This window comes from Condylura cristata, unplaced genomic scaffold (genome assembly GCF_000260355.1).
Source record: "Condylura cristata isolate star-nosed mole 26May11 unplaced genomic scaffold, ConCri1.0 scaffold00004, whole genome shotgun sequence".
In the NCBI taxonomy this organism is placed as follows: Eukaryota; Metazoa; Chordata; class Mammalia; order Eulipotyphla; family Talpidae; genus Condylura; species Condylura cristata.
The window spans coordinates 60,011,673-60,027,757 of record NW_004567105.1 but is presented as its reverse complement, the minus strand read 5'-3'; the positions used below and the strand labels follow the sequence as shown (position 1 = coordinate 60,027,757).

Below are 16,085 nucleotides of genomic sequence, written 5' to 3'. Positions count from 1 at the left end.
GCCACACCATGTGGTCACCTCCGGGGCAGGCGGGAATCGAACTCATGCTGAAGTGGCTTTAGCTTCTCAGTGCTGTGCTTTAACCTGCTGCGCCACCAGGGAGGGCCTGATTCCATATCTTTCTATTGTAAATAAAGCAGCAGTACACATGGGGGGTGGAAGTGTCTTTTTGAAACAATGTTTTTGTGTTTTTTGGGTCGATACCTAGGAGTGGGATTGCTGGGTCATATGGAAGCTCCATATTTAGCAGTTTGGGAAACCTCCAAACAGTTTTCCATAGTGGTTGTACTAGTTTGCATTCCCATCAGCAGTGCAGGAGAGTTCCTTTTTCTCCACAGTCTCACCAACATTTGTTGTTGCTAGTTGTTTGAAGATGTGCCATTCTCACTGGTGTGAGGTGGTATCTCATTGTGGTTTTAATTTGCATCTCCTTTATTACAAGTGATGTTGAACATTTTTTTCATATGCTTGTTGGCCATCTGCATTTCTTTGTCTTTTTAGCTCTTCTGCCCATTTTCTGATGGGATTGTTTATTTTTGTTGAGTTTCATCAGTTCTTTGTATATCTTTGTGATCAAGCCTTTATTGCTAATTTTGTGTGAGGAATTTTTTCCCCAATCAGTGGGATGTCTGTTTTTTGTAATGTCTCTTTTGCTGTACAGAAGCTCTTTAACTTGATGTAGTCCCATCTGTTTATCCTGTCCTTCACTATCATTGCTGTATCTTCAAAGATGGTACTGAGGTATATGTCATGTAGTGTTTCGCCCATCTTTGCTTTCCAGGTATTTTATGGTTTCCGCCAAACGTTTTTTGATGTGTGGTTTTAACAAAGGTCCAGAATTTCTTTGATGTTCTTCTTTCCAGGAAAAGGATCTTAGTTCTCCTCCCTGTGTTTGGGGGCTGGGCTTAGTGATTTGTTTCTAATATGGAAAGAGAAAAATAGTAAGTTTGCAATGAAGTCTGGCAGATACCACTTTAAACAAGTGATTAAGGTTAATTATCACTAGTGATAAGTCATGTTGATATATTGTACCCCTGATAAGATGGGATGAGAAGGGCACTTCACCTTGGGGTATTCTTCCCAAAAGTCATAATCCTGATTAAGTTATGAGAAAATGTCAGATAGACACTTTGGGTGACAGTCTATAATACATCCAAAAGTATCAAGGTCATAAAGACAAGAATAAATTGAGAAACTATGAATTTAGGGGTGACTAAGAAGACATGACAGCTAAATGTAATATGGTATCTTAGAGGGAGATTTACAACAGAAAAAGGACATTTGTGGAAAAGTGGTAAAATTCATGTAAACTTGAAAGATAAATTAAAAAAAATAATACTACAAAAACAAAAAACAAAAAACAAATTGCCTGCGTCCTTCTTTTCTGAGAGCCAAGAGGCATTAACTAGAATATCTCAGTTATGATATTTATGTTCTAGTTTGAATTTCTCTTGTGGTGGTGTCGTGCTGTGTCTGGAGGCTTTGGTGGATTTGGGACAGGCTTGTGGTCTATGTGACACCAAAGCTATCACCCAGTGAACAGATGCTGCTCTGCCAACTGAGAAGCCAGGGCTGTGCACATGGATCTTCTTAACCAAACCCTGGTTTGATGCCACAATGACTTTCTCTCTGCCATCAGTTTCTGCCCTTTCTCGCCTGTCCTAAGGCAGTATCTCGAGACAGTCTGTTCACCTTTCAAGACCTCACTCAAAATTTACCTCTCATCTTATTCCACGTATAATCATTTTATGAAGTATTGTCCTTTGTATACCTGTGACATAATTATTACTTTAATTACTTCTGACTGAAAACTGATATGTTAAACTTTTAAGTTCTTTTGATCAGTTGGCCTGCCTTCTTCAGGTGTTTGGCATACCTTGCCTTATGTCTGGAAAAGAAATTCCTTGATGGGAAGGAGCCTCATAAATATCCCTTGAAGTATTTATTGCCCTATTGAAAGCCTTTTTTAATAGCCTGGTGAGCTGAATGAGTGAATATTTTAAGATACTGAAAGTTTAGAATATTCTCCCATTGGGACATAAGATGTAGTTAGAGTCACACAAATAAATGTGAACAACTGCAACCTACTGTTCCATTCTGAGAAGTCTGAGACTGTGAAATTTCCCCGCTATGACTATAGTGCTGAAATTATAGTAAGAGTGGTGATAGCTGTCATTCATTGTGGGTCTACTCTGTCTAGACTTTGTTCCAGGCACGCAGACTATATAGTTTTCACAACAGCTCTGAATATAAGAACCACTATTGTCATTTTATAGAAACATCTGTTGAAGATCAGAGAGAGATAAGTAACTTGCCTTAGATCACTAGCTAGTAAGTGGCTAGTTGAGATTTGAACTGAGGCATGTCTGGCATCAGAACCCACGTCCTGAGTGAAGGTCAGTCCCTGGCACTTCTTACCCCTTGTCTTTTCAGATCCATCCCTGGAAGACATGTGTGGCACTGACTGTGCCCAGCTGGGGGAAGATGGGCAGCGGCCACCGCGGTGCACTTCAACTACCTCATCTCAGTCTGAGCCTTCAGAGCAGCTTAGACGCCCCCAAGCCAAGAGCCTAGCCTCTGAGGACTCCAAAAAGAAGAGAGCTCAAAAGCCTTCCCATATGAGGAGAAATATACGGTGAGCTATGTGCTCTGGGTCTGAAAAGAGGGAGTGAGTTAGAGAAATACCTTTCACTTTAAGGCATGCAGTATTAGAAGTAGGGGTTTGAGCAGTGGAGTCCTTTTTCCAAAGGAGAAAAATATCAGCTGTGTGCCCCACTAATAGTGAAAACCCACTGGGCCTGCTTGTCAGAGGTTGCATAGACGATGTGGATGTAATTTGGCCACCACTGAGGATGTCTGACTCACTGAGGCCCTGGGAGGTAACCCAAGGATGATAGGGTTGCTTTCTTTAGACTCTTGTTTCTTTCTTTATTTTCTCTCAAAGCAAGGGGATTTAAAATAAATTGGATTCTCATCTTAGAACTTGAGTTGGTGGGGGACTGCTTCAAAGCAGGCCTTATTCCTTGAGCTAAGAGATCAGCAGGTATAATCCAACAGTCCTTTTTTCTACCAAATAATTTTGCTATTGAAGGGAGGTAAATGATGCCTTTTTCTCTTCCTACCCCCAACTTTTTCTTTTCTTTCATTAAACAAGGGGAAATTGAAAATTCTACTCTAAGTTTGGGAAGTAAGGATGAAGAATCATTCATAATCCTGCTTTTCCATAAAACAACTCTTTTAATGATTTTCATCTTTGTGAAATCACATATTACAATCACATATATAAATCACATAATATTCTATTTTACCGTTGATCTGTTATGTATACACAGAGATGAGTGGGAAAATTAAATAATATGAAAAGTATGTTAATTTAGAACCCCCGGAGTCTTTAAGTTCTCCCTCCCGTTCCCCCGCCACTCTTTGCCTATGTATGGATGTAAATGGGCTGATGTGGCTTCACTTCCACCTCAGTAATGATGATTTCCCTCTTTAACGTGACATTACATTGCCCAAATCTCAGGTGAATCCAAATGCTGTCTTTTATTTTAGAAAGCTGCTTCGGGAAGATCAGTTGGAACCTGTTACCAAAGCAGCACAACAGGAGGAGTTAGAAAGAAGAAAACGTCTGGAACAGCAGAGGAAAGATTATGCAGCCCCCATTCCCACTGTCCCCCTGGAGTTCCTGCCTGGTAAGCAGTGCAGGTAGTAGGAAGGACCTTGTACTGCAGGAAGAAGAAGACCTTAGCTTGCACAGATCAGGGACAGATCTCGGGTCAGGGGGGACAGATCTGGAGAAAAGTTGTGCCTTCTCAGGAATCCTTTTGAGTAATTCAGCTTCTTGGGAGCTCATAATAAGAAAGAAGATATTCAAAAAGTTAAGATGTTAAAAATCTAAGTTTATCTTCTATAGATTTCTGCCCATGTGTTCCTCCCAATAACTTTGGATCTTAATAGGCCAAGGAATTAAGACATTTTCTAGTGGTCTGGTGGATATCAAGAAGTAAGAACCAGTCGAGACAAGAAAATTTGGAAAGGTGGCTGCGGTTTTTGAGATACCCTCTACTGCTCTCCTCGGGGGATAGTTCCCCGTGAGCAACAAAAGGGATGGTGAGTCGTTCTGGGCAGTATGTTTAAGCAGAGTTTGATTTGACATTCCCTTCCATCTTCCTTTTTCTAGAGGAAATTGTCTTAAGAGCAAGTGATGGTCCTCAACTGCCTCCTCGGGTCTTGACCCAGGAAGTCATTTGTTTGGACAGTAGTAGCGGCAGTGAGGATGAAAAAAGCAGTCGAGATGGTAAGATCAAGTTCCTTTCCTTTCTCCTTACCTAGTGTTCATTCTGAGAGGTTGGTTTTATAGAAAAGAATTCAGTCTGTTTTCGTTCACTTTGAGGTCTGACAGACAAATTTCCTTGAGTTTCCATGTTAAATTAAGTGTTGCTCTTGTCTTAACATGAAACTAGAAGAGAGAAATAATAAAAATTGAAGTATTTGTGATGACAGGTTCTTTGTTTCCATGCTTTTGCTTTAACAATGAGTGGTAAATGATCTCTGCTCCCTGAGCTTTTGTTTTGTTGGTTGTCTCAGAGGTGATAGAACTGAGCTCAGGAGAGGAAGATACTCTGCACATTGTTGACAGCAGTGAGTCGGTCAGTGAGGAAGATGAAGAAGAGGAGAAGGGTGGTACCCACGTGAATGACGTCTTAAACCAGCGTGATGCTCTAGGTCGGGTCCTTGTCAACCTGAACCACCCTCCAGAGGAGGAGAATGTCTTCCTGGCCCCACAGTTGGCACGGGCAGTGAAACCTCATCAGGTACTGAAATACTTGACTCTTCCTCGTTATTTCTTTTTAGCTTCCTTGCTGCAGAACATCAACTGTTGGTGGTAATTAGCATCAGAACTGTGAAGTGCTAGTTTGGTGCCACAAGCAACTGATGCTTCAGGTTTCCTGTTGAGTTGGATAGGATGAGCCTAAAGTTTGCCTCCTCATGTAGAAGGCACGGATCTCTTGGCTTAATAATCTTGAGTCTCTTTCTGGAGATTTGCAAGACAGATTAAAATATTCTTTGGGGAACAGTGCTTTGTCTAGGAAGTTGTGCCTGCAGAAGAGATTGGAGACTCAGAAGCTAAGGGACTTTCTGATAGGAACAGAGTAGTTTGTGTTCACCAACAATTTAGTGAGGGAAAGTTAAAGTTGACTCAACATAAGGTCTCTAGCAATAAGAACTGTTCCTTATGGACTGGGTTGCCTTGAAGTGAGCATCCAGGAGCAGCAACCAAAATCTTGGTGAAAGACCCCATTTACTGTGTGCGTTCTTACCACTGAGGGTACCAGGCGAATAATTTTCTGTGTCATCTACAAAGACTGTCACCAGACAGTTTTCAGTAGGGTGAAGGGTGCAGGGGGACTTCTGTAGCCATCCACAATAGCTGTCTGGTGTTGTATCCATTTACTTATTTTAATTCTAATTCCAAAATGGGTGCAACTACCCCGGTCTTTGACCAGCCCCTCTGACATGGTTGTTTTTGTTTTGTCAGATTGGTGGGATCCGGTTTCTATACGATAACCTGGTTGAGTCCCTGGAGAGGTTTAAGACCAGTAGTGGCTTCGGCTGTATCCTTGCCCACAGCATGGGTCTGGGGAAAACTTTGCAAGTGATCTCTTTCATTGATGTTCTCTTCCGTCACACGCCAGCCAAAACAGTCCTTGCCATTGTACCGGTAAGAGTTTGGAAAGGTACCACTTAGTCACGCTTCTGAAGAGCTCTGGATAATGTTTTATTGGGCACTAAAAAGTTTGATGCTCTGAGTTTATTTTTTAACACTCTTTATGGACTTGACTTTCTGACAGGTTAATACTCTTCAGAATTGGCTAGCAGAGTTCAACATGTGGATCCCAGCTCCTGAAGCTCTTCCAGCTGACAACAAGCCTGAAGAAGTCCAGCCTCGGTTCTTTAAAGTTCACATCTTAAATGATGAGCACAAGTAGGTGGCTAGCCCGCTCCTCTTTGTCCCTTTTCTTTTAGACTTCTTCCAGAGACCTGGATATCAAGGCAGTCTATTTGGGTATGTGTTCTGTTCTCCAAGATTCCTTTTGGTTTCTTCATATGTCTCCCTCTTTTTTATTGCTATTTATTTTTTCCTACCTAGCTTTTCCATACAGCTGAGTTATGTAGCCTGGGAGAGTTCTTGTGTTCCACATGAGGATGCTCTTATATCCTGAAAATCTTCATGCATGCTCATATTTTACTGTGTGTATAGTAATAAAATTTAGCATGATAAAATGAAATTTTCCATCTTCTAACTTTTTACATTTTACATTTCTCTTTCTTTAGAAACCTAATCATCAGTCTGTTCTTTTAAGCACTGCTCTACAGTTGACCTTTAATGGTACAACTTCTAAGCTTTGAAAGGTGCTAATCTTTTTGTTTGTTTGTTTGTTTTAGACTTAAATAAAATTAATTTTATTTCCCTTCCATAAATTCAACCTGATTTCCAAAAATCTAGTTATTTCTGGGTGCAAGCAAAAAATCCAGATTACCCTTCTGCTCATTAGCAAGGATAGTTGGCAAAGTAGCTGCTCTTTCACAGAGACTTCTTTTATGAAGTTTGGTTACATTTTTTTGGTCTCAAAATGAGGAGGCCATGAGTGGCCCCTCAGATGGTTGCTAACCTGCTCTTCTTTTTTAGAATTCAAGACTTGTATGTGTTAGGCCCAGTTGTTGAGTAATGGATGAACTGTATGAGTTTCATCTGGTCTCTGCCTTTCTGTCTCCTTTAGGACTTATCCTTGGCCCTCTCGTCACTGGAGCCTGGGTGTTTGAAACTGCGAATGTTGCTTTTGCTTTTAGTACCTTTATTTATATTTACTGTAGGGATAGCTTGAAACTCTAACCCCTATGCAAGGGGTTATAATTTTCGCTTACCTTGTGCTATTGAGTTTCAGTTTTTGCTGTTTAACTGTCATCAGCAACCCAGCCTATGCTTAGTGCAATTAATATCTCTAGAATGCTAGGAAAGTCCTTGAGCAGCCCTATGCTGCTGCCCACATGTGATGTTTTTGGCAATGAGTTTTGAAAGTATATCAAAATAACTTTGATTGTGAGAGGTTCTTCCTAGGGAGCAGCGAAAGCATTAATACTTTTTCTCTGTTCACTCTTGCAGGACAATGGCAGCTCGTGCTAAAGTGATGGCTGATTGGGTGTCAGAGGGGGGAGTGCTGCTGATGGGGTACGAAATGTACAGGCTCCTCACCCTGAAGAAATCCTTCGCCACAGGTAGACCGAAGAAAACCAAGAAACGCTCTCACCCGGTTATCATTGACCTGGATGAGGAAGATCGACAGCAGGAGTTTCGGAGAGGTGGGGAGCCCATCAAGGGCATCTTCTTGGCGTCGTTTTCAGGGAACAAGAATGAGTGTCTACAATAGCACCTAGTCAAATGTGAAACATTAGTGAAGGATTGTCATGAACCAGAAACCCTGATCTCCAGCACAGGGGAGGTGACTTCCATTGACTTTCAAGATGCTTTCTTTGTAGGTGGTGGAGTTCTAAGTAGGCCAGGCCACAAACTGGTGCATGGGAAACTCCCCTGCCTTGGTTGACTATTTCTCTCAGACCACTTGCAAAAATAATCGTTCCTCTTACCACTTCCAAGACATGTTCTGAGAAAGCATTGAGAAAATATAAAGTATTTAAATCTCAAACATAGAGAGTAATAACAGCATTGTTTGTGAATTAATAAAAGAGATTTTAACTCAGTTACTTAATAGTGAAAGTCATTTCTCTCATAATTTAAGTTCTGTTGCCTTTTCTAAGGGTCCTTTGCCTGTTTGGGCAAGGTTTTTAAGGGTTCTGAGGCTGCATCATTTTATAGGTGTTTTCATCTCTGAGTTATGTTTGTTCTAGGTTTGCTTCTGTGGTAGAGCTGGGATGAATTTGCCACTTAGCAGTGCCTGACAAGTAGCTCCAGGAAGACCTTACCCTTTAGGTAGCTTCCACCAGCCAGCCCACAGATGGCATCAAGATGCTTACAATGGTGAGAGCTGACTGAGTGTGTCTTACCAGTTTCATCCAGACACACTTTTAATCCTAGACTGATACTTCCTAAAGTCATGGCTTTTTGTTGCCCAGTTAGTGTGGTGTAAACTCTAGGAACATTGTTTTACTTTTAACCTAACAGGGAAAACAATGAGAAAGGAAAAGGGATATTTATTGCAAGAGTCAGTAGACCAGACATAATGTGTCACACCAGATATGCAGGAACTTGAATGGCTGGCTCCCTTTCACTGATGGGGGCTGACTCTTGCTTTCCTGCTTCCTTCATTTCTTCTGTCTCCTCCAGGGTGCACCCCTCCTTCTCATATTGTTGACTAAGAGCAGGCCCTCTCACCCTCTGACTCCGGATCCTCTTCCCTCCTTAGAGTTTGAGAAGGCCTTATGCCGCCCTGGCCCTGATGTGGTGATCTGTGACGAGGGACACCGCATCAAAAACTGCCAGGCCAGCACCTCGCAGGCCCTGAAGAACATTCGCTCTCGCCGCCGGGTGGTGCTGACTGGGTACCCTTTGCAGAACAACCTCATTGAATACTGGTGCATGGTGGATTTTGTGCGCCCAGACTTCCTTGGCACCCGGCAGGAGTTCAGCAACATGTTTGAACGCCCCATCCTGAATGGACAGTGTATTGACAGCACACCTCAGGATGTTCGTCTCATGAGGTACCGGAGCCATGTCCTGCACAGCCTCCTGGAAGGCTTTGTGCAGAGGTGAGTCATCCTTGGGGCCCTGTTTTCTGAGAACATGCAGTCAAACAGGGCTTCTATAGCTATTTTGAAGGGAAAATGTTGATACAGTAGGAAGGCCCCTCCCAGTGGGGCAGTAGTAAAACTTTCCTTTGTGTGAATAGCTACCAAATGATGCATATACACGTTTCATTTTTCTGAAAGTTTGGCTCAGGGGTGCTTCTCTCAAAAGTTATTCTTTGAAATTACTGGGGTCACCTGCTTCACTTGCTGAGAGAAGCAAGAAAGAGCTAGCATTCTGATGACGTGGATGAATAGAAGTGGTAGTTGTATGACATCATTTTAGCATCTTAGTAAGGTGTAGCTTAAGATAGTTATAATAGGTCTCTTGTTTTTTCTTAATATGGCATGTGTGAAGAAAGCTCAGAGAGAGGCAGCCCTGCATTGGATTAAGAACCTAGAATTACCTGTTAGTGGGAATATAATCAGTGACTCCAGATAGGTTACTTTGCTTCTTTGTTTATATTTTATCCTTATGATGGGTTTATTCCTGATGGTTCACTGAACTAGTACTCGTTATGCAAGACTAGTGTTTGTTGAGATCCTCAGGAGGGTGATGTGCACAAGTGCAGGGTGCTGTTTTTGTCCCTTCGGCCGTACTGCCTTATCATTTCTGATCTCTTCCTCTGTAGGAGAGGTCATACTGTGCTGAAGATTCATCTTCCTGCTAAGGAAGAAAATGTGATCCTGGTGCGGCTCTCTAAGATCCAGCGAGATTTGTACACACAGTTCATGGACCGCTTCCGGGACTGTGGTAGCAGTGGCTGGCTGGGGTTGAACCCCCTCAAGGCTTTCTGTGTGTGCTGCAAGGTATATTGAGGTCTTGGGAAAGATTTAAAGGGAGACTAAAGATAGTACATAGTTCCAAGAGAGTTATTCCCTCTGGGAGTCCTTGGTAAAGGAAGATTAAAGTGAGAAGGGGCCACATTGGTTTCCTGCATAAGGAGGATCGGGAGCTCCAAGGCAAAATGTGCCGGTTGTGTACTGCACAATTCTGGAGACACTTTTCATAGACTGTAACATAAATGATACCTCTGTGGTTGTGCATCTCAGCTGTGCAAGAGTGAGCTCTACCATTTGTATACCTTTTGTACCTTTGGTATAATCAAGACTCAAGAAGTATGTAGCTTAGATAAATTATTAGGGATATCTTCCATTTGATTCCTTATTTAATCAAATTGAAATCTTTTTTTATCCTGATAATGCTTGAGATGGTTTGGGAATAGCAAGGCCTGCGTATCATTATAGTTGATGAATTACTTGTCTTTGATCTGGCAAAGAGCTCACTGTTTTCTCATGAAACACCCATTTCTTGACAATTCTTAGCTGATGTGTTGATATCATTCTTAATTGAGCTCTGCTTTAGTAAGTCAGCTGAATATTCATTTCTGGGGGTAGATGAGGTTTCAAAATATTTCTTTTGTGGTCATGCTACTAGACTAGGACTAGGAAGCTAAAGCATACGTGCTCTGTGAGGAGGTTGCAAGTCCAGGGAATTCTGCCTAGACCCTCAGCCCCTGGAATCCTTTTTTTTTTTTCTATAAACTTTTTTATTAATTTTTTAAAAAATGTGTTTTTTTAAATTTAGTATGTGTGTGTTTAAATTCTTCTTGGAATTTGCAACTCATGCCATGAATAGTTTCTGAAATAACTTATAGTTGGTCATCTGTCATCTGTAAGTCAAATACATTTGTCCACAGATCGAGGCTGGGTCTTATTTCATTTTCTTACAATTGTTGACCGTTAGTCACAGTGAAATGGTACTCTTACTTGAATAGGAATGCTAAGCTTGTGACAGCCTTTCTTGGTTATGTACCTAACATAATGGCCCTGGTATGAACTTGCCCATTCATATCACGTGATCAGTTAGTTAATGAAAATAAATGTATGGGATCTTAGGTTGTAAGAAAGTTGGGGATACTTTAATTTATGGTATGACAGTGTGTGCAGTGGGAGGTGTGTATTTGAGCAGTTGCCTGTTTTCCATACTCCCTGGGGCATCCTTAATGTAGTCTCTCCCTGTGCCACCTCTCAGATCTGGAATCACCCAGATGTGCTGTATGAAGCCCTTCAGAAGGAGAACCTGGCTAATGAGCAGGATCTCGATGTGGAAGAACTTGGCTCAGCAGGGACTAGTGCCCGCTGCCCATCACAGGGAACAAAAGGCAAGGGGGAGGACAGTGCCTTGGCCTCCTCAATGGGAGAAGCAACCAACAGCAAGTTCCTACAAGGGGTGGGCTTCAATCCTTTCCAGGAGCGAGGCAACAACATTGTCACGTATGAATGGGTGAGTCACGAAGATCCTTCTATGAACATAAAACACTTCTGAAAAAGTAGGGAAAGGGTGTGGGGTGTACAGTGCCTTACACTGCCAGGGTCTCTTCTGCTAACTGTAAAGGTTACTCATGAGCTGCTGCCTTGGAGGGAGAGGATATTATTTTTGGAGATTTGGCCATGGACCCACTCCCAGCTGACTGTTCTCTTTTGCAGGCCAAGGACCTTTTGACTAATTACCAGACTGGAGTCTTAGAGAACTCTCCCAAAATGGTACTGCTTTTCCACCTGATTGAAGAAAGTGTGAAGCTTGGAGATAAGATCCTTGTATTTAGGTATGAAGAGAAATTTCTGAGCAATGCTGTGTGTCTGTGATAAAGGTGACGTAGTCCCTGTGGAGTGAGACCAACTGGAATTGCACCAGCCCCCTTTCTCTCTCCAAGCCAATGTAATCCATGCTTCTTATGATGACCTTATTGCATTTCATCTCTTTCTTAGAGTTTCTTTATTTGCCCAGTATGATATCTCTGCAGAAAACAATTTAAAATCTTAGGCTAACATTGGAGCTGTTAGTCTAATCCTTCAGACTGTGCACAGCCCAGGCAAATGTAGCCTGTGGTCTGTTTTTGTATAGCCTGAGAGCTAGTTTTTACATTTTTAGAGAGTTAAAAAAGCAGAATAAGAATGTATAACAGAGACTGTATGTGATCTACAAAGCCTATTTATTATCTGACCCTTTTCCAGAAAATACTTGCTGATGCCTGATCTAAACTACTTTTTTTAAAGCAAAAAAAAAAAAAAGCTTTGTTTTTAAAGCCAAATAAGCCATATCATTTGTTCCAGAGTCATGTTCTTACTCTAGGCAGAGTTTTGAGTCTCATCAAGACCTCAGAAAAAATAAGATTATGTTGCAATGATTGCCAAGTGGCAGGATCTTGGTTTGGGAGCCTCAACATGAGAGTTTCCACATGTGATATTCTTTGAGAGGACAGCAGTAATTCAAACTTGGGGAGAATCTAATGTCCCACTGCTTTTATGGACCACTTCTGAAGAGACTACGTAACTTGGAAATAGCCATATGATTCTGTAGCCCTAGTAAGACTCATTATTGCCTGTGGCCTATAATTAACTAATATACATATTCATGCGGTGTTGGTTTTTATTGGTGAATGCTGTTTGTTACTGTGCACTGAACTAAGCCCCAGGAATTTTCAATTGAAAAAAATAATGAGAGAAAATTTTAGTGGGGTGGTGGAACTAACCAGTGTAGATAACTCTGCTCCCATTTATGAACTAGAAAGAAGACCTTTGGTAGTGTGTGGGGTTACTGCTTTTGAGGAGTAGGTTGTGGGAGCTCTCACTGTCGAAAGGTTACCCACGAGTGTGGGCCTAATGGGGGACAAAATTCCCTTGGGTCTTTGAGCCTTCTGAACCAAATGTTGTTCCTTTCAGCCAGAGCCTTTCCACCTTGGCTCTCATCGAGGAGTTCCTAGGGAAACGAGATGTGCCCTGTCTATCTGGTGCTGAGGGGCAAGGAGTACAGAAGTGGGCTCGCAATATCAGCTACTTCCGTGAGTATATTGCTACTTTGTTCAAAGGGTTTCCTTTCCTTTTGTCTCTTCTGTCTCTGTCTCTCTCTCCATTCTCTATCAAATGTTTAGGAATATCTGGCTAGCCTAGGGACAGGGAGATATTGAGAGTCAGCTGCTGTGTGTGAGACACTGTACTGGGAGGGAGAGAGCTTGGGCGTGATGGGGGTAGAAGGAATAGGTCATGTCTTCATCTGCAGTATGACAAGTTGAGGACAAATATAAAGTAGTTGAAGGATTCTAAGGAGGACAGAATAGTTGTGGTGAGGATGGTTGGAGAAAGTTTTCTAGGAGGAAGTAGAACTTGACTTGCAAAGATAACAAGAATTTGAATATCCAAAGCTCATTTAGTCCAAGATCATTCTAGGTGAAAGGAGCAGAGTGAGCATGAGCCTAGACCACACCTTTTCTATATAGAGATGGTATCCCTAAGGGAGTGAAAACTGGTTCTTGGAGGAATGAATAAAAAAAACCTTAACTTTTTTGGAGTGTAAGCCACAAATACGCATATAGTACACAAAAGAGGTCTAAAGCATACCTGTATTATTACAATTTCATAAGGGTCATGTGGATTGGGGGAAATATGAATAGACTCTACAGGGGGGTGGTAGTGAAAAAAAAAGTTGAGAAATACTGGCTCTCAGGTGCTTCCTGACTAAATACTCACATTAGACCAGATAATTTCTTTGTCATAGAGGATTGTCCTGTGCATTTGTAGAATGCTTTGCAGTGTCCTTGGTCTCCACTCACTAGATGGCAGTAGTATTCACCTGTTTGTAATAACCAACAATATCTCCACATTGGTGAGAGGACCTCTGACACGGGGTCTAGCCTGGAGGCTGCCCAACGAAGCAGTGGTGAGTTGTGCTTAGAAATTGTAGAACTCAGGTTAGAAAGGTAGATTGGGGTGCTGATTTACAGATACATTGCTTCAGTACCAGCATTAAACTAAGTTTCCTACTACCACAATAACTCCTTTTTCCATGTGTCATTTCACACGTTAACTTTTGCCCTTTTCCCTCTTTACCCAGGTTAACACATGTTGCCCCTCCTCTTTTTAATTATTCAGGATTCTTAATTGAAAACTGCCTTTTTTCATTCATTTGAGCTCCCTTATTTTCTTTCTTATATTCCATCCCACTGCTATAGATTAATTTCTTTTCTAAAGATTTATTCCTTTTCTGCCTCTTTGTAGCAAAAATTTTTTAATATATATTTATGCTTACAGAACTGGGGTACAGGCCAGAGGTGTGGTGGGTGAGAGAGTTCAGATTGACAAAGTACACTGCTGAGGGGAGCAGGAGGCGGCAGGTCAGAAGAGGTCTGCTGTGCCATATGGGTCAGCAATTTGGTCGGGGATTGAACTCATGCTGCAGTGGCTTCAGAGAACTTCATAACTTCATAACGCGGTACTTTAACTCATTGTGCCACCAGGGAGAGCCCACAAGTTTTTTGTTTTGTTTTGTTTTGTTTAAGATTTCATTTTATTTATGCATATAAGACCTGGGGTGTAGACCAGAGGTGAGAGATTCACCAGAGACAGAGTATACCAGAACAGGCAGATGTATTGAAATACACAGCCACGGGGAGCAGTGGGCGAGACAGGAGAGGTCTGCTGTGTCATGTGGGTCAGCTCCCAGGCCAGCAATTGAACCCACGCTGCAGTGCTTCATTGTGCTGAGACTTAACTCCTTGGGCCACCAGGAAAGCCCTCTGTGTAGCAGGTTCTTATATTGAAGAGCTTGTTAACAATGTAGATTCTGGGTAAGGAACATTACCCATACAAAAACAACAAAACCCTTGGTCCTGCTGAAATCACCAGGGTTCACAGGACTGAAAGCAGTTCATCTTGAGGCTGTTTGCCAAGCTCCCTAGTTTAGGGTGATTTTTAGGAACTCTTAACTTCTAGGAACCCTTACCTTAAAATTGACCGAAAATATTAACAGGAGAAACAATTTAAAATCCTGTTATGTTATAATCTCGGGGTATTTTAAAATTATAAATTCCTATCTCTTACACTAGATTGGTAAGTGTTCAGGGGTTATGATCTGAAACTGGAATTTTGTTTTGCTTCAAGAACACCTTTGCCCAGTGATTTTTGTTGTGTACCCCTACTCTCATCTGTCTACTGTGGTGGTTTCTTTCCTAGGGCTAGATGGTAGCACCCCTGCCTTTGAGAGGGAGCGACTCATTAATCAGTTCAATGATCCCAGCAATCTCACCACCTGGCTGTTCCTTCTCTCCACAAGGTGAGTGGTTGTGAAAGTGAAAGTCAGAGGGCTCAAAGCATTTGGCCACACGGGCAGGTGCCCCCAAAGGATCAACCAAATTCCATCAAAAGAGATTTGCTCAGGTGTATGACTTATTTTTGAGGTCAAAAAGGGGAACCCCAAATGAAGTTGCAATAGAAGAGCAATCATGATATTGTCATGAGGTTCTTTGAGATTTTCATGATCAGTGATCACTATTCACTTTTCTTTCAGAAGTGTTCTGAGACTTAGACAATGTGATAAGTGTGAAAAATGCTTTAAAAAGTAGAAAGTGCAACGTAACTGTAAAAGACTGATGGCATTATTTCAAGCAGCTTGAAAACTGTGCTGCCTTCTGCCATCAGAATGCCCTTTAAAGAAGGTATGAACCAGTCATTCTCCTAAGCTATAAGACTGAAAGTAGCAGAAACATTTGTATGCACCTCACCAAGGAATACCACTCAGGACACCTTACTGATTATCAGCAGATAGAGAGTTTTCCTTCTGCACTGATAGGCACTTCTATATTTGATTTTCAAGACATTTTTCAGTGCTTGAAAAACATTTCATTCATTGTGAAGATAGTATATTTGGCTTCGTACAAAGAGGGTGGTATGGAGATAAAAGTCACACAAAGAGTTAAACATATTTGAAAACCTGTAATCTGTAATTGTTGGTTCTTGTGTTTTAAAGGGCCGGATGCTTAGGTGTGAATCTGATTGGTGCCAACCGAGTGGTGGTGTTTGATGCTTCCTGGAACCCTTGCCATGATGCCCAGGCAGTATGTCGGGTATATCGCTATGGCCAGAAAAAGCCCTGTCACATCTATCGCCTTGTGGCTGATTTTACCCTCGAAAAGAAGATCTATGACCGTCAGATTTCCAAGCAGGGCATGTCAGGTGGGCCATCATCATGATTTGAGCAGGTCTTAGGAGAGGCATGTGTGTGCTGTCCTCTTTGGCTCCCATACTGTAAGACTACCCTCCTTATTGTATCAAGGTTGGGAGGGGGAGGATATAGGACTGTAGCCTGACTTTCAGTGACACAAAGCCAGGAGTCCCATCTTGTTCTCAGTCATGCGATTGCTTAAAGAGGTAAGTGACCTCAACTTGTTGAAGGTGGGTTTAGTGACAAGAGCCAAACTAGTTATACAGGTTTCTCTTAAGATATT

At 41.9% G+C, this 16,085-nt stretch overlaps 1 protein-coding gene across 1 annotated transcript in view; it reads left to right on the top strand.

Moving 5' to 3' along the window:
- RAD54L2 (RAD54-like 2 (S. cerevisiae)) overlaps positions 1–16,085 on the top strand; it is a 75,796-nt gene that overhangs the window by 49,371 nt on the left and 10,340 nt on the right. The window contains exons 4-17 of the mRNA XM_012720676.1: positions 2,434–2,635; positions 3,553–3,692; positions 4,181–4,297; positions 4,588–4,814; positions 5,540–5,722; positions 5,853–5,986; positions 7,166–7,362; positions 8,424–8,766; positions 9,435–9,612; positions 10,838–11,089; positions 11,293–11,411; positions 12,529–12,647; positions 14,815–14,914; positions 15,608–15,813. Coding sequence (XP_012576130.1) covers positions 2,434–2,635; positions 3,553–3,692; positions 4,181–4,297; positions 4,588–4,814; positions 5,540–5,722; positions 5,853–5,986; positions 7,166–7,362; positions 8,424–8,766; positions 9,435–9,612; positions 10,838–11,089; positions 11,293–11,411; positions 12,529–12,647; positions 14,815–14,914; positions 15,608–15,813 — 2,517 coding nt within the window. The remainder of the gene's footprint in view (positions 1–2,433; positions 2,636–3,552; positions 3,693–4,180; positions 4,298–4,587; positions 4,815–5,539; positions 5,723–5,852; positions 5,987–7,165; positions 7,363–8,423; positions 8,767–9,434; positions 9,613–10,837; positions 11,090–11,292; positions 11,412–12,528; positions 12,648–14,814; positions 14,915–15,607; positions 15,814–16,085) is intronic.